Source organism: Calliphora vicina, chromosome 4 (genome assembly GCF_958450345.1).
Source record: "Calliphora vicina chromosome 4, idCalVici1.1, whole genome shotgun sequence".
Lineage (NCBI taxonomy): Eukaryota > Metazoa > Arthropoda > Insecta > Diptera > Calliphoridae > Calliphora > Calliphora vicina.
The window spans coordinates 396,805-417,708 of record NC_088783.1 but is presented as its reverse complement, the minus strand read 5'-3'; the positions used below and the strand labels follow the sequence as shown (position 1 = coordinate 417,708).

The following is a 20,904-nucleotide window of genomic DNA, read 5'->3' as shown; positions in this document are numbered from 1 at the left end:
TTTTTAAAAATGTTGTAATGTTATTTTCAATTTAATTCTAAACTTCATTATTAAACTGAACGTACAGTTTTGCATTCTAAGAATTAGATATCATTAATGACAAAAGTCATTATTTCTAATAATGACAATTATGTCAAAAACTCTTATCTAATATCTGGTGTCATATAACTTTTCATATGTACGAGTATTAACTAAATACAAAGAAAACAATTAAGAAAGTATGGTCGGTCAAGCCCGACCATATAATACCCTACACTAAGTAAATGAGCAAAAACATTTTTCTTTTAAAATATCAATAATTTATATTCGTGAGTGATTTTCGGAATTGGGGTTATATGGGAGCTATGACCAATTATGGACCGATCAACATGAAATTAGCTCGTGTGATTTATGTCTATATGAAAGGTATTATGTTGAATATTGTGTGTATACCAACATTTTTAAGAGATTTATGCACGTTAAAGTGATTTTCAGAAGCGGGTCTATATGGGAGCTACGACTAATTATGGACGGATCGTAACAAAATTTGGGGACATGAATTTCGTATATATAAAACTTATTTGTAGCGAAGTTTGTGAAAAACATCCTCAACATTTGTGGAAAACATCCTCAACAAAACAACATTCAAAATTTTCCGGCAAAAATTTTAATCGAATATTCTAATCCTTTCTCGAAAAAATTACACCTAAAGAGAGGAGCTAGAGGGTAAATATATTCCACAAAAATGATCCCCATAAAATAAGTTTTTTATAATAAATCTTAAATCGTATATCTAGGCCTCAAAGCAGGATTTAAAAAATTAAAATCGGTTGAGAATCAGCTTAGTTAATGGCTTATAAGTGCTTAAAGGTATGAAAAACCGTTTTTTTACCCGTAACTCAAGATTTTGGAGGTGTTTTGCAAATTTCAAAGACAGATTCTTGTTATAGTCGACAGCACCTTACAGAAAAATTGTATCACTTTCCAGGTACATATTATTTTTAGTCGAATAGTGTTATCCTTTATCCTTTATACTTTAAGTTTCAATTTTTAAATTATGAATTTTTACCTCGACTTTATTTTGTTTATCTCAAATATCTTTCGTACATTTTTTCGAAAAACATTAGGTGTGTTCGTATACTTTCCAAATTCTCAATCCGTATAGTCATGTAAAATAATCAAATTCAAAATTTTAAAATGAGTATGAAACATTCATTTTGGTAAAAATTAAATTAATTTTGTTTTTTTAATTTAATATTGATATAAACTAGCTAAAAAATCGATATAATTACAGTTTCCATTTCGGTTTTAACCGAAACCGCACTTTTTAAGGCCTAAAACCGAAACCGAAACTGACAATTATTCTTCAGTTTTTACTTTTAATCTATTTTCAGTAGAAAAATTTAAAATTTAGAAATTAGAAACAAACTTTTTTATCCAATATCCCTAAAAACAGATCGGTAAAAATATCTTAAGATTTCTTTAAATTATTTAAATTGTATTACCATAATGCTTCAGATGATGTAGCAGGCTACATTTCTCAGACTATGCAAGGAAACCTGTTAATAAAGGATGACACAAACTCATTTAAAAATATTGATCTACAAGTAGTTCCTGATAGTTTAATTTAAAAAAAATAATGCAAAACTTTTGTAACAAAGACTTAGTTGTTTTCAAATATCTGAAAAAAGTATGGAGTACTAGCTGACTCGGTGCACTTGGAAGAAAGAAATAGTACTATTCAGTCTTCCTTAGTGAATTAATACTAATTCAGGATAACATGTCTCTAGTTTCATGTTTATTCATTGATTGTAATGTGGATTCTAGCTCATTCGAAACGTACCACATTTTTTATTCATAATCAGCATCATGATTCTGGCTCCATTATTATAGAAAATGCTAAAGAAAGATACCGCTAAAGTCTCCTTTTGTGAATTCTAACTCATTCAGAATCATGTGTACCATTTTGAAGAATGAAAAACTACTCTATGGTATCAATATTCTTGATTATTTCTTTACAGAAAAGCATATTAGCCAATGTATATACGCTAACTAATTTCATATATTAACCCAGATATGCCGACGGCCATACTAGTGCAGTTACAAAAGTCAATACATCAACATATAACATAATTAATACTACACAGAAAAAAGTTTCAACATAAATATTATGATTTGATTTCATTGATTTCAATTCATAACATTTATAAATAATTTCTTAGGGGGCATTTACATTATGACTTTAAGTCATGACTAAAAATCATGTTTTATTTTTTGTACTAACAAATTGTGACGTCTAAACAAAAAGCCAAGTTTTCTGTTTTTCAACATTTTTTTTGATATTCTGCTTTGAGCTCTTTTCTGATTGGTAAATGCAAGGGGATTTTCGTAGGGGTTTTAAAAGAAAAACAAAAAAAACGACATGACTTTAAATCAAAGTGTAAATGCCACCTTAAATATTAAGATTTTGTTCATAATTAAAAAAATTAAATCTAGAAGGCTTGAAAAATATAATTTCAATTTCATTTATATTTTTATGTTATTGAAAAATGTTTAAAATTTTCCTTGGAAAATTTTATATTTATTTTTATGATTTTCAGCTACAAAATGAGCAAATATGCGCGAAATTGATTACATTTTTTTAAGGGGATTATATGCTTATGTTTATGGATATTTTAATATGTTTAATGATATTTTTTAAGTTTCAGATATTTTTGATTCATCTTAAAATATTGGCCAATATATATGTAGCTATTAAGCAAATAATTTTAAATTAATTAGTTAGACAATGCAATTATAATGCAATTTATTATAAAATATTATTAAATTTATGCACAAAAAACAAAAATTTCCGTCATGAACAATTTTATAATATTTATGAACATGTTCTTATTCTGAATGAAAAAAATTTGGGAAAAAAAAGTCAAGTTCGATTAATAATATTTATTACAAAATTCATTCCAATTATGAATTTCTTTTTTCTGTGTAATACAATATATTAACATATTGCTATCAATAATTCATAAACAGATTATGTGAATTGTAATTTGTTGTCAATAATTCCAAAACAGTTCATGTGAATTCCAATATAAGACATCTAAGAAAAACACGAAGGGAAGCTAGAATCGAAGTCCCGATCTACTTATACTTTGTCCCCGGGTAACAAAGCATAATTAGACGAGACCTAAATTCTTACTTCGTATTAAAATCCGTAGTTAGCCGACCGTCACTCATTAGCTAGTCATAGCGAATAAATTGTAGTTAGCCGATGAGAGCTGAAGAATTTATCTCCTCGGATTGCATCCATAGCTGTATTTACGAATAATCAGTCGTTAGCCGACCGAGAGCAGAAGCAATTGTCTCGTCGGATTGTACTCATTAGCTAGTCATAGCCAATATGTTGTAGTTAGCCGAAGAGAGCTGATGAATTTATCTCCTCCGATTGCATCCATAGACAGTATTTACAAATAATAGTCGTTAGCCGACCGAGAGCCGAATCGTTTATCTCGTAGAAGTCACTATTAGAAGCTTCGCCCATTAACCAACATATTCCAAAGATCCAAGACAGTTTTGTGGTAAAGATTTCAAAGGAAGCAGACCTTTGAAGAACTTGGACAGACTAAGCATACCCCGGCTGGAAACAAAAACTGCATTACACAATATTCGTAGTTTTCAAAAAAGCTTTATTCTGACAGATTATATTACATAACTGAAGAACGAATACATAAAAATATTTTTAACTTGGATTTTGAGACCGTACTACAGATCGTGCTTTACAAAAGCATAGTCATTGAATTATTGAGCAGCAAATCACCACCAAACAGTTTTTCGAACAATTCAAGAAGTGTAGGTAAAATTTGCTGTTCACTTGCTGTAACAATAGGCTCCATTTCTTCCAGATCGTGCTTTACCCATTATACTGACGACTTAATATATTTAATATACATTTCTTGGCCCGTTGCAATAACGCAAGTGGAATTTCGTCTTCACTATCCGAATCAGTATAATAAGAATTTCGAAAAAGCCCAGCATCAGCATTTAATAATAGGGTTGGTATGTTTTAAAAATTCACTTGATCTTCTTCTCCAGAATCTTCATCATGCCGAATGTACTACATGTAGTACGTCAGCAAATATATCAACTAAAATCACATATAATTTTTTTTCACATTACTATTGCTACGAATTTGTTTTTACAACTATTAAACAAGAGAGCTATATTCGGCTGTGCCGAATCTTATATACCCTTCACCAAATTATACTTCAAAATAAAAATTTTAAATATTTTTAGGTAAACAAAATTAATTTTTTTTTCCAAAGTTGTTGATTTTTATTTTTTAGACAAATTTTTTTCTCGGTTTATTTTAAAATTTTTTTTTTAAATTTTAGAAAATAATTTTTTGTTTTTCATTTTCCTTTTAATACATATTTAGCGAAAAAAATTCTGGTTCAAAAATATTTTTTTCCGATTTTGACCCATTGTAGGTCCAACTCACTAGGTCTTATATACGTCGTTGCAAATGTCTTTGAAATATCTATCATTAGATATCCATATTGTCTATATTAATGACTTAGTAACCCAGATATAGGTTAAAAATCGAGGTTCCTTATATCTCAGCCATTTGTGGACCGATTTTCTCGATTTTAAAAAGCAACCGAGCCGGAAGAATTCCGGAGATATTGATGTATGAATCGTGTATGTAAGATATTTGGGGGCTTCGGACATGGCTTAATCGACTCCGCTATCTATAAGGATCCAGAATATATTTACATACTTTATAGGGTCGGAAAGGTGAAGGGTATAAAAACATAGAAACGCAACAACAATAAAATATGCATATACATTTTTTCTCACCGATTACATGACATCTTCACACTTTTCCCAATTTCAAAAAAATACCCACATCAATTACCCGAGACAAAACTTATCAACGGATGCTTTGTTGGCCGTTATATTCTGAAGCACAACAACAAGTAGATTAGAAAATTTAAAGCACACTAAACGCAGAAAGTGTACTACAGGTAGTACAGTCGGCATATCTGGGTTAAAAGAGTACCATTAAAATTAATTTTCCTTTATTCTCTTGAGCACCCGGCAAGTTTGAATTTTAAATTTGTATAGCATTTCCTACATTATCAACTGATTTTGTTTGTTCCCAAAACCGAAACCGATCGCTTTTCAATTTTTTTAAAATCGAAACCGCGGTTTTGAAATTCTTCGGTTCTTCTTCAGACAATGTAACAACGTTTTATTTAATAAAAAATTATATTGCTACACAATTGATAACTCGAATTAGAATAAATGTATGTATATATTATCAGCAATTTATGTGTAATTATGAGTTGTCAAGTTTCGTTATTTGTATATATTTTTTCTTTCCAATATTATGGCAATTGAATATATCAATATTGATTCAAAAATTACAATGAGCAGAAACAAAATAATTGTAAACGTTTGATTTTACTCCACTAAGCTAAATGTTGTAAACGTTTGTTTTCACTGATTCTACCGTTTATCATTCAAATCTAAATTTTCACCAAAAGTGGACTTGGCACGATTACTCACTAAGCTAACGATCAAAAAATAAAAGACAACAATTCAAATTTTAGAACAATTATATGAGAAACTCTTAATAGGTATGTAGGTTAAAGAAAATAATACAGTTTGTCTCGCCAATTACAAGTCGGAATGTTTTTTAATCCAGTCAACATGATAATATACTTTGGCATATCCATCGGGGTATGAAGATCCACAACCGGTATAAACAAAGCCTGCTATGCCAACAAGCTCCCCGTTATATATGGCAGGACCTCCGGAATCGCCATTGCAGGCACCGTTATTGGGTTGATGAGCCAAACAAATAAGAGAATCTGAATCCATACCAATTTGTTCTTTACATTCCTTGCGCGAAATTGCTGTCAACTCATTCCATTGCAGCTTTTGCGGTGAATCACCACCTTGCTTTATACGGCCCCAACCGGAAATTATCACGTTTTCTCCTACAGGAACTTCAGTAGTAGCCAAGGGAATCCGTTGAATATTGTCAGAGAATATGATAGGTTCTTTAAGCCGCAGAAGAGCAACATCATTTAAGAAATTTCCATAGTCTTCGTTAGTAATAACTTCAGCAACCCTCACTAAAACACCGCCCTGAAATCGGTCTGTAGTACCAACACGCACAGTGAAAACACTTGGATCATACCTTACAAAATAATAGTTATACATATAAGTAGCAATACATATTTCGATTAAAATTTAACAATTCTTACGAATAATAATGTCCCTGGCTATCGCTAGTACCCACACAATGTGCTGCAGTTAAAATGAAATTCCTGGATATAATAGAACCACCACAGGTGTGAGAACCATTACGTCTTAAAGACACTTGATGGGGAAATTGTCCTTCATGCGCGTTTGTGCCTCCAACTACACGATTAAGGGATGCAGCCTTTGAATAATGGTAGGTCAAAACAAAGCAAATCAATGCTGTAAGCGAGAATTTCGACATTCTTCAAATGTGTATTTAACTGTTTGTTACTCCCTTCTAAATATCACAAGCATTTATATACCTTTTCATTTATAATCTATATCAATTGTTTTTAATTGTTTATATCTATATCTAATCTCTGATTCGTTAGTTTGAAACTAAACTACAATACACTAAACTAATATAAAAGAACGTGGTGATCCAAATTAAAAATGCTTGATTTTATTTCGAATAGTTAATAGTATGTACTTAGTAAGTAAATAATACCTACTTGGAAACAAATGTGTTTCTTTCTACAAATCCGAATGTTGTTTAATCCAATCCACGTGGTAAAATACTTTGGCGTAACCGTCAGGATTTTTAGTACCGCAACCACCAACAACAAAGCCTGCAACACCGACCAACTCACCGTTAAAGGTAGCAGGGCCTCCAGAGTCGCCATTGCAAGCACCGTTATCTTGTTGATGAGCCAAGCAAATTAGAGCATCCGATGACATGAATATCGATGTAAAACATTTCAATTTCGAAATTGATTCCAATGTATTCCACTTTAATTTATTGGGACTGTCACCACCGGTCTTCAAACGACCCCAGCCAGATATTACGACACTGCTGGCAACGGGAACTTCTGAACTTGCTAGAGCGATGGATTGGATATTGTCGGAATATACTAGGCTAGACTCAAGTTTCAGTAAGGCTACATCGTTAATAAAATTGCCATAGTTTTCGTGTACTATAATCTTGACAACTTGTTTGACGACACCACCCATCAATCGATTAGTGGAACCAGCTCGAATGGTGAATAAACTGGGATCATACACATGGTATACACCATCTTCGTCTTCAGCACCTACACAGTGGGCAGCGGTTAAAATGTAATTACGGGTTATTATGGAACCGCCGCAAGTGTGTGAGCCAGTTCGCCGTAGAGATATTTGATGTGGAAATTGACCTTCAACAGCATGTAATCCGCCAACAATACGGCCAGTTGGCTGAGCTCTGCTCAAGACCAACAGACTTAAAGTAAAACATGTAAATATTGTTAATTTGCACATGTCATTTAAATGGCTATAAACTTTCAAAAATCTCGCCTTATATACAGTTACAAATGCTATAATGACTACTGCTAATCTAATCGTAGGGCATCTAAGCTGATTAAAAGAAGGTTGACGATATTGGTAATTCCGGAACGCCCTTGTGTTTTTACGTACTAGTACATTTATAAATAAAAAATACCACGTATTATTAGTCAAATCGACATTTCGTTGAGATTCATTAAATAATACTGAAAAACGCATAATTCTGAATAATGTCATAAATAATAAGGACTGAGATCGTAAAATTCTTAACACATGTTTTTCATTAAAACTTTTAACCCAAGTACCTATTATTTGATTTTTTTTATCAAGTTACCTTTATAAAGCATGTCTGTTATTATGTTTAATGTCAATTATATTCATTTGTTCTTAATCTGTTTAAAATGAGTGACCAGAAAAAAGTGCGTACTAAAATTATTAAATATTTTCAACAGAACCCAACTTGGTCCTACAAAAAGTTGGCCAAACAATCCAATGTCTGCCGTCAAACTGATTCCAATGTTATTAAACAGTAGCGGGAGAACGTGTCTGTTGATAGAGCTCCCAACACATCCGTTAGGAAAGCAGCCCGGTTAGGTCAATACTCGGACTATTTGGTACAAAAAGTTAAAGCCAATGAAGGTTTAAAGGTCAAAGACAGAGCACGGAAATTGAAGTCAAATTTTATACAAAAAATATACCTGCTGCATAATGGATGAAGAAATGTACGTATGGACAATTTTTCGCAGCTTCCGGTCAATATTTTTATGTTGCTGATGCTCGTGGAAATGTTGAAGAAAAGTTTAGGACCCAAAAGCAGACAAAATTTCCCAAAAAGTTCTTGGTACGGCAAGCAATCCTTTTTTGTAAACATTCCTTGACTTCTTTCATAAGTCCACTTTTTTTGGCCTGCTTTGATAATAAAGGTCTTTAGCCTGGAGCTAAGGCCAGTGGAGAGATATTGGGCTCTTGTTAAAAGAGAATTGAAGAGCACAAAAAAGGTGTCCAAAATTGTGGTAGATTTTAAACGGAGATGAACAACTTGTTCGTACAAAGTGACATAAAGCACTATAAAAACCATAATGGAAGGGTTTTCGAAAAAGGTTAAAAATTTCATCACTAGCGATTAGAACTATAAAACTATTTTTTTTCTAAATTGTAATAATAATTACAATCAAATAAAAAAAATCAAAACTGTAAGTTTAGTAGTTTAATTTTTATTAACATATGTATATGTATGTTAAAAATTTTTCGATCTCAGTCCTTACGTGTGAATTTATTTATACCACAGCAACAACATTATCAATTCGATTAGATATACTATTGATTCAAATCGTTATAACTATAAATATTCCTGATTAAATGAAATACATATGTATGTAAACATATTATACACATTAATACCTTAATATTTATATTCGGCAATATATCACATCTTTGAAGTGATAATCCAAAGGCAATAAGTAGAAGGAATATTTGTGACTTTCATTTTATTTCGTTTGAAGGTGTCGTAAGTACAATGTCGTATTTTACATTTTTATTGGTGTCAGCTGTATTAATTGGAGCAGTACAATCTTCTAGTCCACTAACCAGTCGTGTGGTAGGTGGTCATGATGCTGTTTCGAAACAATTTCCACATCAGATCTCGTTACGTCGCGATCACAGTCATATCTGTGGAGGTTCCATTATAAGCAGTAAATACGTATTAACGGCCGCCCATTGTGTAGTTGTTCAAGGAACGGAGGCGTAAGTTCGAATCTTCAATTAGAACAAAACATAAAGTTGAATTGAATTTATAATTTTGGCTTTTAGTTTTCCAGCTGAATACTTTACAATTCGCGCTGGTACCATCAATCGAATTGCCGGCGGTGTTATCATACCCGTTAAACGCGTTCTAGTGCACCCCGGTTATGCCGTTTACAATGATTTAGCACTATTGGAATTAAAAGAAGAGTTGGTATTTTCAGAATCAATACAGCCCATAGAATTATATGACAGTGAAGTTCCCGCAAATTCTAACGTCATCATATCGGGCTGGGGTTTAACGGAGCATGCTGGAGCAAATTTGCCAATTGTTTTGCAATGGTATACAGTTACAGCCTTATCTAAAACTGGTTGCGCAACAAAAATGGGATTCTATACTGATGCTTTAATCTGTTTAAATCATCAAACTGGTACTGGTGCATGCAATGGTGATTCTGGAGGTCCTGCTACGTATAATGGCAAATTAGTTGGCGTTGCAGGTTTTGTAGTTATAAAATGCGGTTCATCAAGACCAGACGGTTACGCAAAAGTAGCTTATAATATTGACTGGATTAGGGAGAACATGATTTAATTTAATTTTATTTAAATAAATATACACTATGGACATTAATTCCATTTACGCTTTACTTCTATATGCTCTATGAATTACATATAGGCTAATTAATGATTCTATATGAATGAAATCACTGCTTGTGTAGTGTTTTCAATCATCAACATGTGCTAATAATAGTGCTTGCGCTCTCACAATTGATTGCCATTTTCTCAATCAGTTTTTAAATGCTGTTAGTAATAGCAACTCAAAAATTATTACTGTGTTTTGAATCATATGCAAAGTATTCAAATGATTCAAAAAAGCTCGATGATAAGTTGAATGCATTACTAGTACAAAATCAGTGCATTAATTTGTTTTAAATAAGAAATAAATGTCGTCTTATTTTGATACAATGAACTCCGAAATAATAAAAAATATTGAAAATTGCGTTTTCCGTATTATAAAAAATATAAATATGCATGAAAAATCCTTCTTAAATGAATTCAAACATACTCATATAGGAAACTGAGTGTATATTTACTCAAAGAACTCTGCGTATATTCAAAACACTCATATTGATTCGCAGCTTTTGTGAATGGTAAGAGTTTACAGAATATACAAGCAATTACATGCATTTTATAACAAATCACTTGCTGTAATGAATCATGCAATGACAGTATTCGTTTAGTTTATGTATAGTGATAATGGTATTAATGGTATTCATGCACATCTCTGTTGCATACATAGAATTACATTACATAGAATTGGAATTGATAAACAATTTATTTTATCATCATTATACCTACATATAGACGCTTCATTAAGAAGCATTAAACCAGCAAACATGGCCAAAAAGGCAAACATTGATTTTAAAAACTTTAAAATTTATAAAAAGTTTATAAAACAAAATTTCCATTATATACCTTTGATAAATTTAAAAACTATATCGTATTGGGAATTTTTAAGACTTTCAGATGAGATTTGTAGTTTTAAGACGCTGCACAGTGGTATGAGAAAAAACAAAGGGAAATAAATCTGTAACTCTAAACTCTTAGTCCGATTTGAATGAAATTTGACGTGCGCAAAGAAGTAGTGTTGTCGAGTTTAAGTTTTGAATTTTGACCACATGGCCCCATCAGGGCTGCGGCCAGGGTTCCCCAAAGTAGGGCACCTCGGGTATGTTAAATTTTTAAAACGATCTGAGTTTCGATTTCAAAAAACTTACATATATAGAATCTCCTTATCGCTATCAATTATCTCTTATAACTTAGGAGATATACGCATTTGAAAATTAAATTTTCAACATTTTTACCCACCCTACTCCAGTTTTTTGATAAATATTTCCCGATTTTCTCCGTTTTTCTTTTATTAGACTAACAGCAAGTGTATATGTCAAACAAAAATAGAATTAAATAAATATCGTGACTGAATGCAAAGTTATATGCATTTGAATTTAAGAAAGGCGATTTTTCGCTAGTTTTTGGGAAAAAAAGTACTTCTTTTCTTTTTAAGTTATCTAAACAATTTCTAAAATGGTGTATTAGAAATTTATACTTTTTGAAAAGCTAACTTTACATTAAAAATTTGAAAATTGTTGATACCGAGGGACCAGGTCCATCCAAGAAAAAAGCAATTTTTTAACTAAAATTCAACTTTAGGGCAAAAATTCTCAAATCGCATACTCGATATCAAAATATGGTAACCAATTTTAGATGGGCACATATATTTTTAATTGTTTTGTTATGGGTTCCGATAATCCCGCCCTTGATATGGATATTATAGCCAAAAAACTAAAAAAACACATTTTTGGGACTTTCAACACTTTTTTGGAAATTTGTAATCAGATTCCTGATTACAAATTTCAAAATTTGTTTTTACTATTCCATTTTCAATAGAAAAAACTATATAACTGTAAAATTTCATTAAAAAATATTCATAAATAAAAATGTGAATTATTTGTACTTTGCAAAATCTTAATAAAATGCAATTTTTGTCATATTTTTCAAAAAAGTATTCGATAAATTTTACTTTGTCATATTAAATATTTAACATTTTTGAAAAAATGTGTATATTTTATTTTAGTACATATCATCACTATTGGAGGATCAAAATTTCTGAAGTTTTCAAGGATCGTGTAGCATCGAGTTTGGCTGAGATATAACGGATCATATCATCTTCCATAATTTTAGGTACATTTTAATGTTGCGCATATAAAATTAAGTTTTAGTTTAATTTGGTCGAATAAAATCATCAATTTATTGTTAATTGTATAACGAGAAAAAAATTTAATATACAAAAATAATTTTAACCGACAATATATGGTTAAGAAAAACAATTACTAGACATTTAGAAATAATAAAGCACAATCTGCTGTGACATTCAGATCACAATAAGATTATATCACTAGTTCTCAGCCTCAAAAGTGCGTAAACAACAGCTAATTTTTTGATTTTTTTAAGATCATGAAAATCATTATAGTAGTCTGACTAAAATCTTTTTGTTTCACAACCGAATCTATTATTCAACCCAATCTCCAACAAACCGAAACTTTAAAATTTTAATCTATGGATATATTTTAGGATTTTCATTATCTTAAAAAAATAAATAATTTTTGGTGTATACTCACTTTTGAGGCTCACTGTATATTGTGATATTTGGATCGCGATCCATTGTAATGGATCACGCAAAATTTGCTACACGTTCAATAAATATCGCTACACTGGATCGCGGTCAATATATATTGAACGTGTAGCAGTGCCCTTATGGTTATTGATGAATCTAATTATATTTATTCCCTCTAGAAATCCCAAAGGATTAACTTGATCGGTTTTTTACTTGTAAACAACACGAATGTCAACGAAGTTCATAAAACACAACAATAAATCGCTGGTAAAATTATTTCAGTTAACCGGTTTTTTCTTTAAAAAAAATCGATCTGTTTCGAATATTTAATATTTAGAATAATGTAAATGCAATTTTTTGAATAGCCGGAAAACAATTTTTTTTTAAAAAAATGTGACGCTAGTGACTCAACAAATTTTTCTCAATTAATGATATATTTGATCATGAAATAAAAAAAATTGATAATTTTATTTATAATTTTTGTTATTTACGATAACAAGTATTAATTTTAAACCAATACATTTTGGATCCAAGGAGCATAATGAACCACATTGCTGAAAATATCAGGATAACGGGAACCACAGGCACCCACAATGAAACTGCTGACCCCAATTAGTTTATTTTTGTAAACTGCACCATTACCAGCGTCGCCGATACAACTACCCTTCTTTAAATCATGCGCTAAGCAAATGGTAGAAATATCTTTTCCACTAAAAGCATCCGTGCATACTTCTTCGGTGGCAATAGAGAATGTCATTGAGTGGAGTTTATGGGATGATACATCAGAGGATTGATCACCCCATCCAGCCACCTTAACTGATGCACTGACTGCTGGTTCGTCTGTGGAGGACGTCGCTATATCTATCATAGCCACGCGATCCGTCCATTCTAGAGACAATTCCAATTCCAGAACAGCAATATCATTTTGAACACCACTATAATTCGGATGTACAGAGACACCAGAAACATAATACAATTTCCCACCGGAAAATTGGTTGGTGCTTCCGACACGCACTGCTAAACGATTTGATGAGACTCTAAAATAAAAATAAAATATCATGTTAATCCAATTTGCTGACTTATCTAATTCATATTCTTATTTACGTATTACTATTTTCCACGACACAATGGGCGGCCGTCAAAATCGATCTGCTCCCAACAATTGAACCACCACAAATATGTGCACCATCTAATCGTACAGAAGCCACGTACGCGAAACTATTTTTTCCAGCTTCTTCTCCACCCCAAATTCGAGAAGCTGGTTGTGCCAATGTTGAAATGGCAAAAATTCCTACAAGTGATACTACTAAACGTGCTGAAGCCATCGTGTTTTAATTGCAACTAATATAAAATTGACTTCTAAGACGTCGGTACAAATACATCATTTATTGCCAATTTAAATAACCAATGTTAATCAATATGATTAACTCATGGCCGGTAGTAGTACACATACTCGTGCGAGTTCATACATACATTCATACACATTTATCGCTCATTTGCAAGAATACTGCCATAACTCAAAAAATACAATTTTTAATCTCTCTCAGTTAAACTAGTTAGATAATTTATTAGTTTTATAAATTAAATTAAATTAAGTTATAGTTTTATATGAAAAACAGGCCTGTTATGAAAATCACATTTTATCAAAATGATTTGGTGTTCTGAGCACAAACATTTTTGAAATTATCAGGACTCTTGTGATTTGTGCCTGTTCTGTAAATCACACATTTCAGTATTTTTCGGTGTGATTTTAAATATCCGAAATCACAATTGAGATTTTAAAACGTTCAGCTCAGTGGCTGTCGATTTCAAATCACTTCAAATCAAAATTAGATGTTTTATTAAATAAAAACAAAAAAATTAAAAATTGTTAAAGAGGTGTCTTCTGCTGTAAAGAGTTTATTTTTGTGATTTTCTATTTCTTATTTAGCTGTTGGACAATACAAAGCTGCTTGCCAGAGTAACAAATATAATTCACAATTTAATAGGTTTTTGTGTAAATTTCAAAATATTAAAGCATAAATGGCAACAATCGGCCTGTCACACATTTTGTTCGGAATGGTTTCAATTCCGTAGTTTTCATTAAAATCGATTTCGTTTTAGGTTCTTCAGATTCCGTGTACTTTATTAATTCCAAAAATATTTAATAATTCTGTATTTCTGATTTTAATTTGACAGCGTTTTTTATATTAAAACAACAGTAAAGTTTTTGGTACAGAAATTTATTAAAAATGTTATGAAAACAAATATGTAATTACAAAGAAATATCAATTCCACTTTGAAAACTAAAAGTGGTTTCATTCCGAAAGAATTTGTCGTTTTACTTTTTCTAAAATAGCGAAATACGCACCCCTATTGCGAATCAATATTTCACATGAAATATGTTCCCTTTTCCCATTTCTCGTTCATCAAATTTATTCACGTGAAAAAATTCCTCATGTTGTGAAATTTTTAGACGGAATTTTGTAAACCATAAGCAGCTGTTACGAACAAAATCAACTATTATGAATGAAAGGTTCATAGGAATATCACGATAGAAATTTTTCCTTCGAGGGAAATGGATATTTTATGGGAACAAAATTTCACATGTTATTGCCGATAGGGGTGACGGAGTTAATTCCACTTTAGATCGGAATGGAATTCTCTGACAGGCCAGAATATTTTTTTTAACAATGTTTCCTTGTGATTTCGGATATTGAAACCACACCGAAAAATACTAAAATGTGTGATTTACAGAACAGGCACAAATCGCACGTGTGATTTAAAAACGATTAGTTATTTGAAATCACGTGGATTTCAGAACAGGACCTAAGATCCTAAGTTTTATAAATCAGATTTTTCCTTTGTAAATATTATTTATTTTATTAAAGAAAATCAACTTACGCTCACTCGAATAAAAAAATTAAGAAGAACTCAGGAAAGCATTAAGCTTACACACTGTAACATAATTTATTTCCAATTTTAATTTACAAAAAAAAAATACTTTTTTTTTTCAACTTTGATTTATAAAAATATAATCACAATAATTTACTTCGAAATATTTTTATAATAGCTCTTTTCAATAACTAAAAGTTGTTACTAGTTAGTAACAATTGTTACTGGAAAAGCGTTCATTAACTCAAAAAACTTGCAAGTAGAGCAAAAATCAAGAGCGTATAAATTTTAGAGAGTGTACTTTCGTTGCAATATAAATTAAAATAAATATAAGGAGTGAGATCGAAAAATTCTTAACATACATATATGTTTATAAAAAAGAAACCACTAAACTTACAGCTTTAATTTTTTTTTTATTTGATTGAAATTATTATTACAATTTACAAAAAAAATTATTTTTATAGTTTTAATCACTAGTGATGAAATTTTGAACCTTTTTCGGAAACCCTTCCATTAACGTTTTTATAGTGCTTTCTGTCACTTTGCTCGAACATGTAGTCCATCTCCGTTTAAAATCTACCACACTTTTGGACACCTTTTTTGTACTCTTCAATTCTCTTTTAACAAGAGCCCAATATCTCTCCACTGGCCTTAGCTCCGGGCAGTTTGGAGGATTTGCCTCTCTTGGTACAAATACCACATTATTGTTCTTGTACCACTCAAGGGCTTGTTTGCCATAGTGACAGGATGCCAAGTCAGGCCAAAAATAAGTGGACACATTATGAAGTCTTATGAATGGAAGCAGCCTTTTTTGTAAACATTCCTTGATGTAAATTTCGGTATTTATAGAGCCCGTTGTAACAAATGAGTGGCTTCTTTTGCCGCAACTGCATATTGCTTGCCATACCAAGAACTTTCTGGGAAATTTTGTCTGCTTTTGGGTCCTAAACTTTTCTTCAACATTCCCTCGAGCATCAGCAACATAAAATTTTTGACCTGGAAGTTGCGAAAAATCTGCCAGAACATACGTTTCGTCATCCATTATGCAGCAAGAATATTTTTTTATAAAACTTGACTTCAATTTCCGTGCTCTGTTTTTGGCCTCTAAATTTTTAGTAGCGTTCCTGTCAGGAACTTTTTGAGCCTTGTATGTTTTTAAACCTGCATTAGCTTTAACTTTTCGTACCAAATAGTCCGAGCACTGAGCTAACCGGGCTGCTTTCCTACCGGATGTGTTGGGAGCTCTTTTGAAAATGCGTTCTATTTTTTTGGCTTTAGAAACATCATGTGGACCATTCCTTCTACCTGAACCAGGTTTTCTATCAACTGACAAGTTCTCCCGGTACTGTTTAATAACATTGGAAACAGTTTGACGGCAGACCTTTGTATGCTTGGCCAACTTTTTGTAAGACCAAGTTGGGTTTTGTTGAAAATATTTAATAATTTCAGTACGCACTTTTTTCTGGTCACTCATTTTAATCAGATTAACAAAAAAATTAATATAATTGACATTACACATAATAACTGACATGTTTTTCAAAGGTAACTTGATCAAAAAAAAATTCAAATAATACTTGGGTTAAAAAATGTAATGAAAAACGTGTGTTAAGAATTTTTCGATCTCACTCCTTACATATTAAAAAGTGAGGAAGTTTTTCTTGAAATTTATGTACAAGACAAAATTTATTATTTGAAATGCAATTTTTGTTTAGACGATGAAATTTGATTATGATACCCACGTTTTGGACAATTATTAATACACATTATTGTCGTCTGTAAATACCTTAATTTGGTTCATAAAAACATAAAAACATTCTTTTAAAATTTCAATAATTTATTTTCGTGAGAGATTTTCGGAAGTGAGCCTTATATGGGAGCTATGACTAATTATGAACAGATCGTCGCAATATTTGGCGACATGATTTGCGTTGAATTTTATTTGGATACCAACATATTTCAGAGATTTATGCTCATTAATGAAATTTTCGATAGTGGTCCTTTTATGGGAGCTATAGAAAATAATGGACCGATCGGTACTAAATTTGGTAGTATGAGTTCGGTTTATATAAGTCTTATTTGTGCTGAATTTTGTTTGAATATCTGTATAATTAAGATATTTACGAGAACTTAACTATTTTCAGATATGGCAGTTGTATAGGGGCCAGGAGATATAATCAACTGATTCTAACCAAATTCAATATAATACAACATGGGGCAATATAATACTTTGTGCCAAATTTTGTCGTATTAGCTTTGAAATTGCGATTTAGGTGGGTGTTAAGACAATATTTGTGCACGTTTCAAACATCAGCACTAACCAAATATACCCTCCCCACTGTGGTGGTGTAGGGTATCAGATTTCTTTAATGTGAATATTATTAAATATTTAGTAACGAAAAAAAATCTGTAATGAATTATATTTATGTTCTTTAGTCCCGGTCCACACTGTGAAACATTTGCTGCAAAACATTTTTAAATTCTCTTTTGAAACTGCATTCGTGTCCACACAGTGAAGTTTTTGCTTTTCAGTTCTTGACATTTCTGTACAGTACGAATTCGATGTTTTAAATGTTTTATTGATTAAAGGCTGCTGAATTGTTTCTTTCTCTTTAAATAAATAATATTTTTATAAATAAAAAATTGAATTGAATGAATACAACATGATTTAAACCAGTGACGATTTTGTAAACTTTTTGTGACGAATTTGAAGATTTTTTTTCTTAATTTTGACGATTTTTTCAAAAAAAAGCCTAACAGCACTGATTACAAGTTCTATTTTGAACTCGTAATAGTTAGCAGCTTATATTTCATATGTTTTGTGTTATTGTTTATTTATTTACAATTTTATTTTTGGTGTTGAAAAAATGTAAAAAAAAGAATTTTCAATAAAATTGAAGAAAATACATACAAACAGGAGGAATACAAACAATTGTTACTGGATAAGCGTTCATTTACTTTTTACTATTTAAATTAAATGTAACTCGTGTAGATTTTGAATTAGTTGAAATAGAAAACTTTGGTTGATATATTACAGTTTTCCCGCTTGTAGGTTCTGAAGCGTTGAAGTTATGAATACAGTTGTCATCGACATATTTTAAACTAGCTTTTCTACACTTTTATCAAACAATCGATCACGTATGGAGAAATTAATCTTATGAAATAAAAACAATTCCGGAATTATTAATACTTTTTATGATGTTATATTTTTATTATTTGTTAACTTTTTATCTGATTTTGAAACTACCAATTTCAGAGAGTGAAAACAAATTGAAATTGAGAAATCCAAATTAATATTGGAAAAATACAAATGGGAAATAACCCAATTGAAATGAAGAAATCGAAGTTAATACTGAGAAAATACAAATTGAAATTAAGAAATTAATTTTTATATTGAGAAAAAAGCAATTGAAATTGAGATATCGAAATGAATACTCTGAAATTAAAAATTGAAGTTGAGAAAACCTAAATGAATATTGAGAAATAATAAATTTGTCTTAGGTTGTATCCGGGATAGCATTTAACATTTTGTTATTTGAGTTATGATTTTCTTGTTACAAATAAGCTTATCGTCGATAGGGTTTTCATTTTTTATTTTGTATTTTAATTATCTTATCTTATCATATCACTTGTATTCAGTAATAATTTGAAAGTTCATACATATGAATGTATTTAGGTATGAACATGTATTTCAAAAATGTTTGGTAGTTAGTGTAAGTAAGTAAACTCAAAGTATATATATGGTCAATTCACAAGGTCTCTTATCAGTCATATTGACATAATGTCCTAATATATCACGACTCGGCGGCTCGGCTTAACTGACTCTTAGGCATTCGGCCAAGGTCTCTGCTGGTTGGTTACTATAACACAATAAACATAGCATACAGAGTAGTATTATTTTAGGACATTTTTTGTTTGAAAATCAATAAAAACCATTGTGAAATATTAGGACATTATGACAATATGACATGATAAGAGACCTTTGTGAATTGACCAATAGTGTTATCATTGATGTCATTATTTATGATTTACGACAAATTTGTGCAAGGATATAATGATGTGTTTTTAAATTAATGGATATTAGTTTTTTTATAAAATCCCCTCAGTTTAACACACGACAAGCCATTTTGTAATATGTATGTATATTTGAATTAAAGAAAAAATGCCATCATTCAATACATTGAATTAAACATTTGCTGCACAACATTTGAGTTTGTTGATGAAAGGGGAAAGAGGAATGGAAAAGGGTACTCTGTTTCATGTACATGAAGTTTTTGTTGAGTATGTCATCCACATTTATTCGTTCTGTACAGAAATGTCAAAAAATTAAAAGCAAAAACTTCACTGTGTGTACACGAATGCAGTTTCAAAAGAGAATTTTGAAAATTTTTTCCAGCAAATGTTTCACAGTGTGGACCGGGACTAAATAATTAATTCTATAAAGAATGAATTATCACAGGAATTAAGCCTATAAATTAATTCATAATGAATTCATTAACGGAATGGTTAAGATATAACATTGAATTGTAGTTCGGAATATAAAGCCTAGTACTCTGTTCATATTTGCGAAAAATTATGGTTTTTTCATGCGAAAAATTTTACATGCTGTTTGACAGCTAGCTGTTGGTTTTAATTTCGTGCGAAAGAAGTTCGTGCGTATGTTATTTCGTGTGGAAAAATAAGGTTGCCAGATTTATTTCACATGTTTTCCACAGTAAAAACAGAGTACTGCTTTTGCGAAATTATTTCGCATATATTTCATTCCAAATATTTTATATGTAGTTTGACAGCATTTCGCACGAAATTTTGAACAGAGTACCTAGCTTAAAACGGAATTAAGAATTAATGCTATAGAACCTATGGTTAACAACATATGAACAAATTCAGATTGGGAACATAAAGGGATTTCAGATAATCATTTTCCAAGTTTGACAGCATTTCGCACGAAATTTTGAACAGAGTACCTAGCTTAAAACGGAATTATGAATTAATGCTATCGAACCTATGGTTAACAACATATGAACAAATTCAGATTGGGAACATAAAGGGATTTCCAGATAATCATTTTCCAAAAATGTTACAATATTTAGAGCAATCGACAAACTTTCCGTTTTTCTCATTAGCGCTATTCACAATGTAGAGTACTTTCTCCAGCAAATGCAATTAACGGATTGATCGACAACGAATTATAAAGGTACGTTCACAATTTTTAATATTTTATGTCACTTAATTACTAGGACAAGAGTTCTTTCTACATCATGAATACCGCTATTGTGAAAATTTTTTTGTCATATTTTAACTTTCAGTTAGGGAAAATTGTGAATTTTTTCTAATATCTTATTCAAAAATCAGGTTTTTATTAAATGCATTTTCACGGATGATAGATATGAACAAGATTATTTTTATAAAGTTATATGTACACTAGATTAAACCGATGCCCTTCGTTGTCGTAGTTAAATAAAAAATGTGAAAGAATTTTATAAAAAATTAAATTAATATAATTATCCGGATATTAAAAATTTACTATGTACTTTGTATGGTATGTGTCACAACCACTGTTCTGATCCCAACCA

General features: G+C 30.9%; 4 protein-coding genes across 4 annotated transcripts; 1 reads left to right on the top strand and 3 right to left on the bottom strand.

The window, feature by feature from the left end:
* Positions 1-5,595: 5,595 nt before the first annotated feature.
* LOC135957162 (serine protease SP24D-like) lies at positions 5,596-6,533 on the bottom strand. Its single transcript, XM_065507849.1, has 2 exons — positions 6,249-6,533; positions 5,596-6,181 (listed from the first exon to the last, which is right to left on the bottom strand). Exons 1-2 carry the CDS (start codon positions 6,485-6,487, stop codon positions 5,656-5,658), a joined length of 765 nt encoding a protein of 254 aa, XP_065363921.1. The 5' UTR covers positions 6,488-6,533; the 3' UTR covers positions 5,596-5,655.
* Positions 6,534-6,737: 204 nt separating this feature from the next.
* LOC135957332 (serine protease SP24D-like) lies at positions 6,738-7,558 on the bottom strand. The gene has a single exon (XM_065508057.1). It carries the CDS (start codon positions 7,519-7,521, stop codon positions 6,760-6,762), a length of 762 nt encoding a protein of 253 aa, XP_065364129.1. The 5' UTR covers positions 7,522-7,558; the 3' UTR covers positions 6,738-6,759.
* Positions 7,559-9,029: 1,471 nt separating this feature from the next.
* LOC135957501 (serine protease SP24D-like) lies at positions 9,030-9,902 on the top strand. The gene is made up of 2 exons (XM_065508258.1): positions 9,030-9,288; positions 9,355-9,902. Exons 1-2 carry the CDS (start codon positions 9,062-9,064, stop codon positions 9,875-9,877), a joined length of 750 nt encoding a protein of 249 aa, XP_065364330.1. The 5' UTR covers positions 9,030-9,061; the 3' UTR covers positions 9,878-9,902.
* A 2,973-nt stretch (positions 9,903-12,875) lies between these two features.
* sphe (spheroide) lies at positions 12,876-13,811 on the bottom strand. Its single transcript, XM_065507857.1, has 2 exons — positions 13,565-13,811; positions 12,876-13,497 (listed from the first exon to the last, which is right to left on the bottom strand). The coding sequence occupies exons 1-2, from the start codon at positions 13,783-13,785 to the stop codon at positions 12,969-12,971; spliced, it is 750 nt and encodes a 249-aa protein (XP_065363929.1). The 5' UTR covers positions 13,786-13,811; the 3' UTR covers positions 12,876-12,968.
* Positions 13,812-20,904: the final 7,093 nt, after the last annotated feature.

What these genes read in the sequence shown, in the direction of transcription:
- sphe (XM_065507857.1), bottom strand. Translation starts at nt 13,785, where the DNA reads ATGGCTTCAGCACGTTTAGTAGTATCACTTGTAGGAATTTTTGCCATT. An exon ending in GTCGTGGAAAATAGTAATAC is followed by an intron (nt 13,498 to 13,564) that starts GTAAATAAGAAT and finishes TTTTTATTTTAG; the next exon opens with AGTCTCATCAAATCGTTTAG.
- LOC135957501 (XM_065508258.1), top strand. Translation starts at nt 9,062, where the DNA reads ATGTCGTATTTTACATTTTTATTGGTGTCAGCTGTATTAATTGGAGCA. An exon ending in GTTGTTCAAGGAACGGAGGC is followed by an intron (nt 9,289 to 9,354) that starts GTAAGTTCGAAT and finishes TTTGGCTTTTAG; the next exon opens with TTTTCCAGCTGAATACTTTA.
- LOC135957162 (XM_065507849.1), bottom strand. Translation starts at nt 6,487, where the DNA reads ATGTCGAAATTCTCGCTTACAGCATTGATTTGCTTTGTTTTGACCTAC. An exon ending in AGCCAGGGACATTATTATTC is followed by an intron (nt 6,182 to 6,248) that starts GTAAGAATTGTT and finishes TTATTTTGTAAG; the next exon opens with GTATGATCCAAGTGTTTTCA.
- LOC135957332 (XM_065508057.1), bottom strand. Translation starts at nt 7,521, where the DNA reads ATGTGCAAATTAACAATATTTACATGTTTTACTTTAAGTCTGTTGGTC.